Here is a 17,548-nt window from a genome sequence, read left to right as displayed (position 1 = left end):
AGCATTAACTTCAATCCCTGTCCCTGTTTTCATTAGCTATGCCACTCAATAGACAACACGGCATATAGCTTTATGTGTTTCTGCATTACACAAACTTTCTTTTAAGTGCAAATCAGAATCCTTAATCACAATCCTGTTACTTTGTTCATTTTAATTTTGAAGAGGAGGAATATCTACCATTAATGGCTGCTGCCTTGCTTCCCAAAGAGCAAGATTCTATAACAAAGCTGGAAACATATAAAACCTGTAGCTGTGCATCATTTTAATTTTTACAGCTTTGCAATTCAATCTATGTGGCGCCACAAAAAGGTGCAATAGATCCTGAACAAACAAAATATCTGGTTAGGCACAACTAGCTCAAATCAGAACAAACCCCCTTTCAATTTCCCAATCATGCTCTTCCTTCTTGGACCAAATTATGGCAGAGATAATTTTTCACACACTACTTACATCTCCAGGTGCTACAACATCATTACAGAAGTAGCAGCCCAGTTTGTGGCCAGGAATGTTTGAGAAGAGTGAAGAGCCAGTCACTGAGGAAGCGATGGAGGCAGCAGCTGCAGCAGGTTCTCCAGACTCCTGTTTCGGCTTTTTCAGGCCATGTCTCATCACAACAAAGGTATCAAACCCCAAAGCCGCATTAATAACTAACTGCAAGCAAAAAAAAATATACTTCACATTCACGTTCAACCTTCTTTTCATTTTTCATCCCTTTTTGCTGCTAACGTTTTCCATTGTGGATTTTCACCAAAAAAGGAAGCAGGCATAGTAATCCTTCGCATCCTTTATGCAGTAGATTTTAATTTTAATGCATGGAAGATTATGGTGGATGCACTGACTGTTACTCCCAAAGTCCCGATATGCACTCCATTTACACAAACTTTGGCAGTAACAGTGCTAATTTGTAAAATCTATCCCTATAGTTTTACTTAAAGTACAAAGGAATACTAGGAAATTACAACAGGCCATTTGGGCCATGTTGGCATTTACTCTCCACGTGAGCAAACAGCGCTGATCACATTTACCCATCCTATTACCCTATCCCCCCATCCTCTTTTACTTCTTTCAGCTATGCATGGTTTTTGCCTCAGCCAACCCTGGAAGTGAATGTCACAGCCTCACAACTCTCTGTGTAAAGAAGTTTCCCTTGTTCTCTGCTCTAAATCTCTTATATTTTCTAGCTATGACCCCTTGTTCTAGAATCCTCAACTACTGGAAATTCTGCTTCTCTCTATCCTATCTCATCTTTTCATAATTTTAAACACTTCTATAATATCACCTTGCAAAAGCTCAGAATTTGATGGCACGAGGCCTTTATCCATGCATAGGCAAGATGAATTCCCATCAGTGAATCAATGGTTGAGGGCAATACCACCAGCAAACGCTTGACGAAAGGGTTGAGAAAGTTTCATTAAGTAACATTCATGCATAATACATAACTGCTAGGGAATAACAATCTCCAACAACAGAAGGCCCAGCCACCTCCCCTTGATCATGAACAACACCACCATCCCCGAGTCCCCCACCATCTTTCAGGTCATCATTGTCCAGAACTCGACCTGAACTGGATCAGCCATATCAACGTCATGGCTACAACAACAGGACAGAGGCTGGGTAATCTGCGATAAATGGCCTACCTCCCAATCCCTCAAAACTGCATCCACCTCTACAAGGCTCAAGTCAGGAATGTAATGGAATGCTTGCTACTTGCCTGGATGAGTGCAGCCGCAACAACACTCAAGAAGTTCAACACCATCCAGGACAGAACAGTTCGCTTGACCGGGGCCCCTGCCACTGGAGGCATTATCAACCCTCACCACTACCGGTGCACTACGGCTGCAGTACGTACTATCTACAAAATGCACTGCAGCAACTCACCAAGGCTACTTCGACAGCAGCTCCCTTCCCTGCGGCCTCTACACAGAGAAGGACAAGAGCAGCAATGTCATGGGATCACCATGTTCCCTTCCAAGTCACACAGCATCTTAGTGACTTCTGTTGAAAAGTACTTGTGTGGACAACGTGAGGAGACGATATCAAACCTGGCTGTGATGCTTTCCCCACAGTCGACCAGCCTGCCAACACTAACTAATTTGGTTCAAGCATCCATGTCCCCGCATCAGTCAGTAACTTCACAATACATGGGACATGAAAAAATTGTTCAAGTATTTGGTATTTTTGTCACAGCTGGATTTTTCTTTATTTTTAAATTTGCAAAGTAAAAAAAAGCTGCCCAGATAGAAGGGAAATCCTGTTTAATCTTCCATTACTGATTCTTTCTCCATTTGTAGAACTTGTCACTAAGTCACTGCTGAAATGCAATGAATTGAGGTGTTAACAATATTGTACCCAGGAAGCATTACCTTTCGCTGACTGGCTGCAATGACTGTGGGAAGCCATCGACTCTCACGGGTGTCCATTAGCAGGAAGATGACATCATGTGAGCAAATGAGCTTCTCCAGCTGTTCAACATCTGTCTGAGCCTGTTGCATTGTCACTGTAGAAAAATTCACCGGGTGACCTGGCATTGGTATACTCAGGCTAAATCCCTCCACTTTCTGCAATGACAAAGTCAGTAGTAAGTCATCTTTACAATAGAGTACAGCTTTCTTAATAGCTGTATTTTGTTTTGAATTATTAGAACAATGGTAAATTGCCTTTGGTGATGCAAGTTTTTAAACACACATAAGATGGCAATGGAGTTAGGAAAGAGACTTCAGAAACTTACTCCACTGAGCCACTTTGTTTCCAGAACCTACAACTACATCAGTTAACATAGGGAAATCTTGATTCATCAATTTACAATGGTAAATGTTGACAGATGATGCAACCAAGGTTACAATAGGAAGTAAGGTTTGTGGACAGGAAGTGTGTGCCTTATGGAAGATTTTTAAAAGCATGGAAGAACTTGCATTTATATAGCACCATTCATGTCCTCAGGATGTCCCAAATACTTCATTACTTTTGAAGTGTAGTCACTGTTTTGTAGGCAAACATGGTAGCCAATTAGCACACATCAAGGTCCCCAAAAACAGCAATAAGGTGAATGGCCAGTTAATCTGTTTTTGTAAATGTTGGTTGAGGGATAAATGTTGGTCAGAATGTCGAGAGAAATCTCCATTCTTCCTTCAATAGCACCATGAGATCTTAGACAGGTCCTTTATCTGGTGAAACACACTGGTTCAGATTTTGCGAACGAACGCAGGCTTGCACTTGCCCACAGATTTTCTATGAGCTTTGGCAGGGCAACTTCCTCTAAATTACACAGCCAAAAAAAATGGCACCCTCTTTACCTGTTTCAAGGGTAGAATTGAAACTAAAGAAAAAGGCATGCATACTCTAAAGTACATAGACAGTAAGAGAGAGGAAGACAAAGGGAATATAAAGAGGCTAGGAGAGAAGTAAAAAAAAACAATTAGGAAAGCAAAGAGGAACTACGAAATTAAATTTTATATTAAGGAATGTAAAAAGAAACAGTAAAGTATTCTACAGACACATAAATAACAAAATAAAAATCAGAATAGGGATAGGGCCACTGAAGGATGCACAAGATAAACTAACAGGTATTAACAGTGAAATGGCAGAAATATTAAATAGTTACTTTGCTTCAGTATTTACCAGAGAGACCAACAAGGTGGGCACTAAAAGAAGATATCAAAAAAGACATAAAAACATTTAAGATAGGGAGGAGAGAAATAATTGATAAACTAATCAAACTTAGAGAGGATAAAACCACTGGTCCGGATGGATTGCATCCGCGAACATTAAAAGAAGTTCGGGAGGAGACAGCAGAGGCACTATTACATATATATAAAAATTCATTAGAAACAGCACCAACATCCCCTATATTTAAAAAGGGAGCTACAACTATTCCAGAGTACCCTGGAATAGTTCTAGCTCCCTTTTATAAATATAGACCAGTTAGCTTAACATCAGTGATAGGAAAGATAATGGAATCTTTACTCAAAGATGTAACAGAAAAATATCTAGAAAACAAAAATATAATAAAGAATAGTCAGCACGGATTTCAGAAGGGAAAGTCATGCTTGACCAACCTTAATTGAATTCTTTGAAGAAGTAACAGAAAAAGTAGACAAGGGTAATGCAGTAGATGTAATATATTTGGATTTTCAAAAGGTCTTCGATAAGGTACCGCAATGTAGACTCGTGACTAAGGTCAGAGCACATGGAGTCAGGGGACCCGTAGCAGAATGGATAGCAAGTTGGCTACAAAACAGGAATCAGAGAGTAGGGGTTAAGGGGATGTACTCAGACTGGCAAAAGGTGGGAAGTGGTGTTCCACAGAGATCAGTGCTGGGGCCACTGTTGTTCACAATTTACATTATGATTTGGATTCGGAATCGGAAGTACAATTTCAAAATTTGCGGGTAACACCAAATTGGGGGTGTAGTTAATACAAAGGAAGAATGCGTCAAAATGCAAGAGGACATTAATAAACTTGCTGAATGGGTGTGTAATTGGCAAATGAATTTCAATATAGATAAGTGTGAGGTTGTGCATTTTGGTAGGAAGAATAAGGAGGCCACATACTGCTTGGAATACAAGATTCTAAATGGGATAAAGGAGCAGTGGGATCTAAGGGTACAGATACATAAATCACTGGTTGTTAAGGCCATAAAAAAGGCAAACCAAGCACTGGTGTTCATTTCTAGAGACATAGAATTGAAAAGCAGAGAAGTTATGTTAAACTTGTAAAGAACCTTGGTTAGACCACACTTGGTGTACTGTGCACAGTTCTGGTCTCCATATTATAAAAAGGATATAGATGCATTGGAAAGGGTGTAAAAAAGATTCACAAGGATGATACCAGAACTGAGATGATATCCTTATCAGGTAAGGCTGAGGGTCTACTCTCTAGAAAAGAGAAGGCTGAGGGGTGATCTGATAGAGGTCTTTAAGATAAATGAAAAGGTTTGATAGGGTAGATGTAGAGAAAATGTTTCCACTTGTGGGGGAGTCCAAAACTTGAAGTCATAAATATAAAATAGTCACTAATAAATCCAATAGGGAATTCAGGAGAAACGTCTTTACCCAAAGAGTAGTAAGAATGTGAAACTCACTACCACAAGGAGTAGTTGAGGCAAATAGCATAGATGCATTTGAAGGGAAACTAGATAAGCACACGAGGGAAAAAGGAATAGAAGGGTATGCTGATAGGGTTAGATGAAGTAGGGAGGGAGGAGGCTCGTTATGGAGCATAAACGCCGGCATAGACCAGTTGGGCCGAATGGCCAGTTTCTGTGCTGTAATTTCAATGAAACTCTACAGGGCAAGCAACTATCTATCCCCTTAACCAATCAGATTGAAGCATGTTAATTTACCTGAACAAGCAGAGACTGAACCAGGAAGTATAAGTTAGAATAGTGAAATCAATGTCAAATCAGGTATAGTAAGCGAAATAAAGAGGGTAAGAAAGATTGAATTGAGAGACAGAGAGAAAAGAGACAGAAAGAAAAAGTAAGAAAATAAAAATGTATTTAATTAAAAAAAAAATATCAAACAACAATTAAAATCTGAAGGAATGAGACTCCACAGTTGTTAAAGTTAATTTTCAGTGCTAGAGAGGTTGTTTGGCAGTAATTAAAACTTAACACGCCATTAAAAGGGTACTTTCTTCAGAACGGACAAGCCCTAACTTTTTCTGGCGAGTTTAGTCCATATGTGCAGCATCAATGCAGGAACTTCACGCTGTTCCATTCATTTGAAAGGGCAGCCAGACAGTAAGATGCCATTCTCAGGAATCTTATGGAGGAGCAGTGTATCTCGGTCAGCAACTTCCGGATTTAACTGCGCATGTGCGGTCGCTGGAAGTTGCTGACTGATTTGCACGTAAATAACAGTGAGCGGTGTTAGCCTCGCCGTAATTTTCACAGCAAAATTTGGCCCATGATTTATTGCTGAGATTATAGTGCTGGTCACCCTTCAATATCTCAAATCAAGTGGCCATTATTCATGTGTGAGCCCAGATATTGAGTACAGCAGACTATAGAGGTGCCAGCTAGGCCTACTGGTAGCATTCTTGGATCTGAGTCAGAAGGTTGTGGGTTCAAGATCCACTCCAGGGCTGACACTTCAGTGCAGTACTGAGGAAGTGCTACATTGTGGGAAGTACTGTCTTTCAGATGAGATGTTAAACCAAGCCTGTTCAAACCTGCCTGTTCAGGTAAAATACTCCATGGCACTATTTGAGGAAAATAAGAGGAATTCGCCCAGTCCTGGCTAAAATTTATCTCTCAGTCAACATCTCCAAAAACAGTTTAACTTAGCACTTACTTGACTGCTGTCTGTGGGACCTTGATGTGTGCAAATTGGCTGCTGCGTTTGCCTACAAAACAGTGACTACACTTCAAAAGCAATTCATTGGCTATGAAACACTTTGGGACATCCTGAAGGTATGAATGGTACTATATAAACGCAAGCTCTAGCCTAGCCTACACTTCCAGTAAGGGTTTGCTTGATAGCTATCAGAAGCAGGAACCAGGGCCAACTCTCTCTTCCAGCCCCCTCTCCTCCCCGCCCCCCCCAATCCAGCATGCTGAGGCCAGTTTCTTCTAATAGCTGACATGTGAGCTGACTGATTTTTAAACGGTACTCTCATATCCAACTAAACCCAGTTCATCCTCTTAATTAAAATACAGCATCAGTTTTATTACAAATTCTTTATAATCAGCTCATATTTACTTAACATCTTTCACACTGTAATAAAAACAAAGGACCCTGCAACAGATCAGTAATGTTACATCCTGGTGCATTCCTAGCCATTCCGCCAGCAGTACTACTATGCTTTTGCACTGCACGTCACTGTCTCACACTTACAAGATGAAAAATAGATAGAAAAGGAGCAACCTCAAACGCACTGACATTAACACATAAAAAGATGTAATACAACACTCAAGACCTTTTCAAAAAATACACAATCTACAATTGTTATACCATTCATTATAGGATCAACATAATTTTGGTCAATTTCAAAACTGCTAATGCATTAGACAGAAAGACACAATTAGAGCCATGCTCTCAGCCAATGCTAAGAACAGGATCGCTGGACTATATATAGATTCAGAACAGAGATACACAGCAAAGTAGCAGAAGCTCCTCCTCAGCAGAAATGGACACTAACAAGCACATGTGGTAACTGTTCAAGGAGCTTTGTGAATAAATAATTCATCCATTTCACAAGGTTTTTACATTTCCAGTTTATTATTTACCAGTGTAGTATTAACTAGATCTGCTGATGCTGTTATAGTTTGTTTGTAAGGGAGAGAGGGACCATTTAGGTAATTTTTGCAAGTAATCATTATAACTTGGATTGCATCCAAAAGAGAGTTAATAGAGTTCTCAATTATATTCAGAGTTATTGTTTCCTGGTGTGTGGAATCTGGAACTATAACGAGAATTTACTGATGGCCAGGACTGAGATACTAACAGAAATATAGTTCTAGGAGGTTAGCCCAGAAGGAGGAGGCAGGAAATTATTGAATGCTCGTTCCATTTATACTGTTATACTACCATGTTACCAGTGTAAATTTGGCACCAAATTGGTAGCATAATGGCAGAGTGTCTCGATTCCTCGATAATCATTCCCTCACTGAATTTCCTTTCAGGCTGTCAAAAAATGAGAGTTTTGGTGCACAGTCATCTCGTGCTGCTCCAATACAACCGCTGTACTCAACACATCATCAAACCCATAGTTAAAAATCTAACTCTTAGCTACTGGACCACATGATACCATCTGATTGATTTTATTTACACAAATTCAAACAATACCCGGCACAAATGCCTACTTCAATTATATTTGAAATATAAATACTTGAAAAGATTTATAACTTTACAATGTCCATTGCATATGCAGCTTATGAAGATAAATGTACACACAAAAAGCTTTTTGTTCTTGAACATATACAGCATGCAGGTATAAACAGAATTAATTACATCTCAGGTAAGTTCCAGTTTCAGTGTAGATATCTGCCATTGTACATCACAGATTTGTCAGCATAAGGCTGAAGGACCGTGCTCGAAGGACTAAGTCCGCTTTCCTTTGTTGCCATAAGAAACATAAGAAATAGGGCCAGGAGTAGGCCATACGGCCCCTTGAGCCTGCTCCACCATTCAATAAGATCATGGCTGATCTTTGGCCTCAACTCCATTTTTGCACCTGATCCCCATATCCCTTGATTCCCCTAGAGTCCAAAAACCCATCTATCTCAGCCTTGAATATACTCAATGACTCAGGATCCACAGCCCTCTGGAGTAGAGAAATCCAAAGATTCACAACCCTCTGAGTGAAGAAATTCCTCCTCATCTCAGTCTTAAATGGTCGAACCCTTATCCTGAGACTGTGTCCCCTAGTTCTAGACTCGCCAGTCAAGGGAACAACCTCTCAGCATCTGCCCTGTCAAGGCCCCTCGGAATCGTATATGTTTCAATGACATCACCTCTCATTCTTCTAAACTCCAGAGAGTATGGGCCCATTCTACTTAATCTCTCCTCATAGGACAACCCTCTCATTTCAGGAATCAATCTAGTAAACCTTCATTGCACCACCTCCAAGGCAAGTATATCCTTCCTTAGATAAGGAGACCAAAACTGTATGCAGTACTCCAGGTGTGGTCTCATCAAAGCCCTGTACAATTGTAGCAAGACTTCCTTAGTCTTGTACTCCAACCCCCTTTCAATAAAGGCCAAAATGCCATTTGCCTTCATAATTGCACGCTAGCTTTCTGTCTTTTTTGTACGAGAACACCCAGATCTCTCTGAACACCAACATTTAATAGTTTCTCACCATTTAAAAAATATTCTGCTTTTCTATTCTTCCTACCAAAGTGAATAACCTTCCATTTCTCCACATTATACTCCATCTGCTACCTTCTTGTCCACTCACTTAACCTGTCTATATCCCTTTGCAGACTCTGTGTCCTCCTCACAGCTTACTTTCCCACTTACCTTTGTATTGTCAGCAAACTTGGATACATTACACTCGGTCCCTTCATCTAAGTCGTTAATATAGATTGTAAATAGCTGAGGCCCAAGCACTGATCTTTGGGGCACCCCACTAGTTACAGCCTGCCAACCTGAAAATGATCCGTTTATCCCTACTCTCTGTTTTCTGTCCATTAACCAATCCTCTATCCATGCTAATATATTACCCCCAACCCTATGAGCCCTCATCTTGTGCAGCAACCTTTTATGTGGCACCTTATCGAATGCCTTTTGGAAATCCAAATATACTACATCCACTGGTTCCCCTTTATCTACCCTGCTAGTTACATCCTCAAAGAACTGTATTAAATGTGTTAAACATGATTTCCCTTTCATAAAACCATGTTGACTCTGCCTAATCATATTATGATTTTCTAAGTGCCCTGTTACTACTTCCTTAATAATGGATTCCAGCATTTTCCCAACAACTGATGTCAGGCTAACTGGTCTGTAGTTCCCTGTTTTCTCTCTCCCTCCTTTCCTGAATAGCGATAATGTCTTTGAATTATTTGCTCTCAGCCCATTTTTTGAAATCAGCAAAAGACAGGCAAATTTCTCGAACTGACCAAGTAATTATGATGGCGGACCATAACAATTTTATTTTTTAAATGAAAAAGGATGGGAAATGCGATTATTATTTTGGTTATTCATCTTTGACTAATACTTCCGCTTCGTGAAATACATGTTAATGCTGCTGATTTTAAAAAGGCACCCAGTACACACAACAGCTATACAACTGCCTGTGAAAGTCATTATTCCTCTCCACTAGTTAGCTCCAGGCTTGAGATGATGAAATGCAGCAGGGATTGCTGTTGTAATCTTAACTATTCTGATCATTAGCAACAATCCAATTTCAGAAAACAGGTACAACCAACTGTTTTGTTTTGTTTGTGTTGTTTTTTTTGTTTAATGCCCCCTAATTGTATTTACTTAGTTGTGCATAATTATTAGCCTTAAACAATTGTATTTACTGACATAGTTCCAATGGAACCTGCAGCCCTCTGATACCTTGCCCAAATGGCCATTCGTCAAGGGTGAGCCTGCGCAGAGTGCAGGCAGACTATTTAATTAGGGGAGGAATTGCAGCTGAGTCAAATCTTAAGTTGGTTATCTTTAAATAAACATTTTTGATTTATATTTATTGATGTTTTGTACTGATCAAGGTGAGGGTTTCAATGTTGGGAAATAGAACATTCTTTTGTAATCACTGTCAACACCGACCACTCCCATATTGGGTATATACAGAGTAAAGTGGCCTTTATTCTACTCAACAAAATGTCTTGTCCCCGGGATAAAAAAACGCTGCGAAGGAACTTATGTCACAAAAAGATTCTGGTTTTGAAGTCTCCATGTGACTCCTTTGCTTCAAATGGAAGAAAATACTTTTGTGGATTGCTTGCTAGTTCTTCATGGGAAGCACCTTTCCCTGATGGCAGAGTCTAGATCAGGAACTTGCTGTCTGCAGTATTGTGAGTGCCTATTCAAGCTCCACTAGCCTTGCAAAAAAAAACCTTGTTAAACTAGATACATAAATTTTGAATTACATAAACAGCTCAACTGTCATACAGCATGAATAATCATTAACTGCAACCAACTTACCAAAATAAATATGAAAGACCGAAGAGGTTTAGCACTTAGGCCCAACCATGAATTTGTAAGGACCCTTTGTAGTCACAACCGCCTCTGATGAACATCACAAAAAGTTTTTAAAAAAAAAACGGTTTCTCTATTCAACAGGAAAGACCTTATCAGAAGATGTAAATTTTGCTACAAGCTAATCAAAAATCCATTTAGGAATCATTGTGTTCTGTACTTGATTTAAAAACCACCTATGTTTAAAAGTACAGTGCATGCCTGAGCACATGGCCATGGATTTCTGGAACACTTCAAAGGCAAATACACTCAGTTGTGCATAATTATTAGCCTTAAACAATTAACAGATTTCTAAAAGAAATATCAACGTTTAAATTCACAATATTCCAATCTGGCAATTAGCAACAAATGATGCACAGTTCAAAAACTTCAAAGCGTTCATCTTTCACAATGGTAAATCAACACAAAGGATTAGATAGGAAAAGTACGGGTAACAAACCACAATAACATGAATAATGCTCTTGTCTAGCAAGGCATCTCAGAGCACTTTACAATAAGGAGTAGCTGAGTATGGGAAAAAGAGAGGGGGAAACAAAAGCTCGATGAAAGAGCAGAGTTTTTGAGGAGTCTTTAGAAAATATGGAGAGGTAGCAAGGCGGAGGGAACTGGGTAGAGAATTCCAGAGGGAACAAGTGTTTTGCTGGAAAATCATGTGGCAGAGTGGCGGCACGGGGGGAGAGTGGGCAAGTAAAAGTCTGGAATCGAGAGTAATGGAGCATTTTGCAAGGACATAAGGCAGGAAGAAATCACTAAGGTATTTAATTTAATAAATAACGTCTCTTGATTAGATGTTAATGATAATTTTAACAATACCTTACATATGTGCTTTTAAACCCTGTCTGCAAAATATGGAAAAGAATTCTTAGACCTAAATTCTGACACTACAATATTCTCAATAAATTCTGTTTACAATAAACAAACATTCACCATAAGCAGCACCACGGTGACAGAATACAAGATGTTTTTGCTGTTTGAGAATTAGAGACCATAATAAGCACTCACTCAACTGCTCTGTCCTCTGTTTTCTTTAGAATGCCTGGAGGAGGTTACATAGATAGCGAGGGGTGACGCCATGAAAAGATTTCAACATGAGGAAGAGAATTTTAAATTGGAGGTGTTGGGAGAACATAAGAACATAAGAAATAGGAGCAGGAATATGCCATTCGGCCCCTTGAGCCTGCTCCGCTATTCAATAAGATCACGGCTGATCTTCAACCTCAACTCCACTCTCCCGCCCAATCCCTATATCCCTTGACTCCCCTAGAGTCCAAAAATCTATCTATCTCATCCTTGAACATATTCAACAACTCAGCATCCACAGCCTTCTGGGGTAGAGAATTCCAAAGATTCACAACCGTCTGAGTGAAGAAATTCCTCCTCATCTCAGTCTTAAATGGCTGACCCCTTATCCTGAGACTATGCCCCCTAGTTCTAGACTCTCCAGCCAGAGAAAACAGCCTCACAGCATCTACCCTATCAAGCCACCTCAGAATCTTATATGTTTCAATGAGATCACCTCTCATTCTTCTAAACTCCAGAGAGTATAAGCCCATTCTACTCCATATGTTTTTCCCAAGTATTTAGAGAGACAATTTAAATTACTACCCGATCTACCATGGTATTATGGGCCACCACCACCTTCTCAAGGGCAACTATGGATGGGCAATAAATGCTGGGCTTGCCAGTGACGTCCATATCCTGAGAATGCATAATAAAAAGAAATCTATTCATGGTTTTACACAACAGAGAGTCAAACCATGCAAATATTCTTACTTTAAATTGTTTCTTTGTCTCTTTCCCACCCTGTCACTTTCAATATTTTCTCTCTTTCTCCATAAGGCTGTTACACAATTTTCATTCTGGTGAATGTAACTTTCCATTTGTGTCCAATTCTTTTTCTCTAGCACTCTCTTTGTAAGAGTTTCATTCCCTTAGCCTGCTCCATTGTATATCTCCCAATGTCTGCATGGCTCTTACGTATGTCTTTTTTACTGAGGTACTCAATTTCTGTGTCTCAACTTTGTTAAAACATAGGCTATTCAGCTGGATGGCAGCCAATATCTGAAAGGTTGGAGGTGGGTAGTGGAATCAAGTGAGGGCAAGCAAAGGTGAGGGAGAAACTGGGGGTTGAGGCCTGGAAGGAAACTGGGTCATGGGGGGAGGGAGAGGTGCTGGGGCAGTGAAGGTTTGAAACAAAGTGGGCAGTCAGAGACCTGCAGCATTGGAGGGGGGAAGGGACTGGCAACACAAAGCGCTCAAGGTGGGGATACAGACACCAGTCAGGAGGAGCTGGGGTATGGTATTTGGAGAACTGGTGACTGGGGCCTTGGATCGCTTGTGAGGGGTGATCTGCGATCTGGGAGGGTTGCAATGGGGAGGGAGGAAAATGAGTCTGGTAGCATTGGTGGGACAGGGCTGAAACCTGGCAGCAATTAAGGAGTCCGATCAGCATAGGGCAGGACTCAGGAGGGTGACTGGGGTCTACGTAAGTTGGGCCTTTGTTCCCTTGCCCCTCCCCCTTCTGTGCTATGCCAGGCAAGCAGGAGCACTACGTTAACAAGGCCAGAGGTTCGTACAGCCTTATTATTTCTTTTGGCAGTGGAAATTTCAGAAATAAAGTCAAGCTGTGCAAACTCCCGATTTTCCACTGGCGAAATGAGATTGTGAAATTGTGCCAGGCATCAAATGGTAGTCTGCTAATTGTCACAGGCTGAAAAAACAGGCTGGAAACAGAGATCAAGCGCACTGTGTGTCTGGGAAACATCAGTAGGAGAGTCCAGGTAAACAGTGCAAACTCTGGAATTAGAGTACAACTTAATCTTCACGCCGAAGAGGAAGGGCCAAGTGCATGCGGAAGAAACTTATTGCAGGTATTTCTAAGATAAAATGTGTAAGCTTACAACTAAGTTTGGTGCTTTCTTTGAGATTTATTAACAGATTTACCATGATACATAAATTAAATTTTGAGAACTATATTTTCGAGGAACCAAACTGGTCACTAAAAGGGCTCAGTGTAGTGAGGATCTCTACTGTACTGAGAAGAGCTTTTACTGGGTCACAGTGACAATGAAATCTGCATGGAGAAATAAATGAGTGCTCTTTCGAATTAACTTTCAGCCATGATTCTTCAAACACTCCGATTTCTTAAGAAGGTAATATTATCAAAACTGAATTTTTGTGTATATTAGTCATGTCATGCTGTGTATATTCGACACACCACATACCAACTAAAATAAGGACATTTTAGAACATCTACTAGTTCCCATTCATGATCAGTTTAATAAAAATGAGGAAAAATCAACATCAGCTCCCTCAGGCAATCTGTACATTGTAGGACCTTATATAATATTTATCTTTTACATTCTATGGCCACAAGGAAAACCTATTCCCATGGTCTTCTGCCCTCAATAAGGAGGTTATGTGAAATGTTGTTACTTGGCTATTTTTATAGCCAAGCTGAAGTTAAACTGGATTTGGCAACACATTCAGCAAATATTCATTCTGATCAAATTTTCTCTATAGAAACTATTCTTTAAAATTTGAAAACAAAAAGGTACAGAATCTAAGTAAGAATAAACTTGATTGTGACAAACAAACTGACAGCATTTAAAAAAAAATCAAGTACTGTTTATCAAAATCAACCATTTTTCATTATATGTATAAATAATTAGGAAATTCTGCCAACAGAATTTAATGCAGTGTAGCCAGCCGGGCCTGCAGTTACTTCTAAGGCTAAAATCCATTACATCTCACTATATAAACCCATTTTATTCATACAAACAGGAATCATTCTGCTCATTTTTGAATACACCAACTGCAAACAGTGACATTGCACAATGAAAAAATACAGTCTAGTTACTGAATGATCAGATGAAGAGGTAGTGCCTCACAGTACTGCTAAACTTATTTTTTTATATAATGGCAAGATTCTGTCTGTATTCTCTTAAGCCCTCGTCTTCCCTATGTCACACACTAGGATCAATCAAGACAACCAAAGGAGATCTCCTCCCAGGCCTCAGCATACATTTAATAAATCTGCGGTACCGATTGGTCATTCATTAGGCTGTGCCACTATCGACTAATAGATTACCTGATCAGTTGTGAACTTCATGAGCAATAAAATAGCTTGTAAAAATCTATGTCTATTGCTATGTAATACACTTTGAGATGGGCTTCCTATTTAGTTGCACAACAAACAAATTAATTGCCTGAACATGACTGCCATCTCTCAGAAGGGAGGTAGGTCAAACTCTACCTTTTATACGTCATACAAGATTAAAGCACTTTTTAAAAAAATCAAATAGAACATTCAATAGCAATACCTGGATGAAACTGCTTCTGGTGATAATAGGTGGGACGGAATGTAACCTTACAGAGATAGAAATGCAGACCAGGCATATGAATTACATTTGGCAGCTAGTCAATGAAAGGTTCAGTACTGTCTTGTGTACTCCGCTACATCAGTAAGGGACAATTTAGTTACACAGCGCTGAAGATCATGCACACTATAACATTTTAATTGAAAACCATAATCTACATTATTCAATTCAATTGGTTTTGGCCCTGGGTTCACAGCATAGGCTGTCCCTAATATGGCATTACACTGGTAACCTCACAAAGTAGCCCATAAATAGAGCTGCTATTGAAGCGGGAGGAGGGGGTGGGCGAAATCTCATTGGTACAGCAGAGACACTCATCTGAAGTTGGAATAAAAGCACATTATCGGGGCAGAGTGGATGTTTTACCCTAAATCTGGCTGAGCTATACTCAACCTGGAGGTGCTTGGTACAAAATCTGGGTGGACAAAATGTAAATATGACTCAATCTCTGCATTAACATCCCTCACAATTAGCACAAATATTCACCAAAAAAAGTTCAAAAGAAAATCTGTGGATGCATTTATGGTTGTTGCCATTTGAGGGCATGATTTACAAAAGAAACTTCCTGGTAAAGTTCTAAAAGTAGCACCACAGTAGCCCATCTACAAAGATGTAGAAAAACTCAAACAAGGCAAGTGTAAGGGAGCTTTAATATTTGCCTCTGAGATTTAAGAATATACAAGTGAATCTCTTGTGGCCTTGTTCACAGCTACTCAGAGGAAATGGCGTCTTTCAGTTGTGCTTGCTGTAACAGACCGACAGGTTACAGCACCGCTACTGGAGCAAACAAGAATAACAGGTGCTCTTGTAAGAGGTTGCAGCGCCACCTCCAGAGAAAGTAAGAATAGCAGGAGTTACCATTATAGTATTACCTACTGACTTCAATGGAGTGGCACCATTACAGAGTTACCCATTGATTTCGACGGACTGGGACTGTTACAACGTCACTCACTGATTTAAATGGATCATGTCGCATCCGTAACAACATCCAAAAAACCTCAAGCATTTTAATACACAAATCTATAATGGAAGGGCTGTTCCTTAGTTTCCAATGGATTTTCCACTTAGTTGATGAGAGAGCAACGCGAGTGTGGAGGTGAAAAGGAATTCTGTGGAGTATATCTGGTACCATACACACAATGAAAAAAAAATCAATAGGAACCATTCCCAGACCAATCGGTACTTTAAAACATGGCTCTTAACTAGTTTGTTCTTCTAATTGCATTTCTGGTTTTGTCCTAGGACTTGTTTTTATTCTTTCTCCAGCTGCATGTTTACAATCCAAAAGGGTCCTTTTTACAGATTAGCGGTGGGGGGGGGCTTGAATTGGATAAGCCCGAAAACAGGCGTGGGTATCACGGTATGCGATTAACCCGTGCCCATTCTTTGTGCCGCAAGCTGCACGTTAAATTCGTGCTGCCTGCTGTTTTACACGATTGCTGCGTGCAGTCAGCACTACCTGCGCTGTTCATTGGCTGCCTGATATCACGAGTGGCTAGCGCTACTTAAAGATAGCCTGCACTTCTTAAAGGGGGGGCGCAGTGTGGCTGATGGAATTGGTGGCAGGAAGTGGCTTGCTTTGGAAGACATTTTGTGAAGATGTCTCAACCTGCGGGAGCTTGTGCACCAAGGTTTTCTGATAATGCACTGGAGGCCTTGGTGCAAGAGGTGGAGAGAAGGAGCGACATACTATATCTGCAGTGGGGCAGGAGGCCCTATAGACATATGCTCAGAAGGCAGTGGGAGGAAGTAGCAGCGGAGGTCAATGCCAGGAGCATAGCTCCAAGAACATGGATGCAGTGCAGGAAGAAGTTCAATGATTGGACATGAGTTGTCAAGGTGAGTGAATTCAATCTTCAAATGGCATATCCTATCAACTGCACCATTAGCCTCATCCACTGCTCAATTCATTACACCTCCATCATCCACCTACCAACAATCTCTATCAATCAGTGCTCAACCCTTCAATTCATATGGTTTACCTCACCCTCACACACTTAGCACTGCTGAAAGCCTCATACCCACAACTCACACACACTGGCAGTTATTCAATCATGACAGCTACATCACCCAAATGTATTGCAGGACACTCACTGACACACTTCCCTCTTTATTGCAGGATAAGGTGGCGCATAACAGAAGGCAACAACAAAAAACTAGAGTAGTACAAGTATACCTACACATTTTAACCCCCATGGAGGAGACAGTGCTGGCCATCATAGGAAGGGGCATCGCTGAGGCCATGGCCACTGGCAGCACTGGAGGGATCGATGATGAGGATCACTTCATACCAAATGCTTGGTGCACTGGAAAGCCTGCCAGATAGCCTTTGCACAATATCAAGGAGCATGGAAGAGTCCAGCTCCAACTTTGCACAGGGTTTTGCGCAAAGCGTGGCTCCCATCCTTTCCAACATGGAACGGGTGCTCACCTCCATCAGCACAACTGTGGAACCCGCCACGATGCTGCGTCTGATGACCAATGTCACAACTTCCATCAAAGGTCTGACTGCTGTC

At 40.5% G+C, this 17,548-nt stretch overlaps 1 protein-coding gene across 2 annotated transcripts in view; it reads right to left on the bottom strand.

The window, feature by feature from the left end:
- Positions 1-17,548, bottom strand: part of atg7 (ATG7 autophagy related 7 homolog (S. cerevisiae)) — a 137,554-nt gene that overhangs the window by 75,130 nt on the left and 44,876 nt on the right. For both annotated transcript variants that reach the window (XM_067998650.1, XM_067998651.1), the window contains exons 12-13: positions 2,364-2,558; positions 451-651 (exon numbers count right to left, since the gene is read on the bottom strand). In XM_067998650.1, coding sequence (XP_067854751.1) covers positions 451-651; positions 2,364-2,558 — 396 coding nt within the window. The remainder of the gene's footprint in view (positions 1-450; positions 652-2,363; positions 2,559-17,548) is intronic.

The sequence above is a fragment of the Heptranchias perlo genome, chromosome 17 (assembly GCF_035084215.1).
Source record: "Heptranchias perlo isolate sHepPer1 chromosome 17, sHepPer1.hap1, whole genome shotgun sequence".
NCBI lineage: Eukaryota > Metazoa > Chordata > Chondrichthyes > Hexanchiformes > Hexanchidae > Heptranchias > Heptranchias perlo.
The sequence above is the reverse complement of the archived record's forward strand: the minus strand, read 5'-3'. Positions and strand labels throughout refer to the sequence as shown.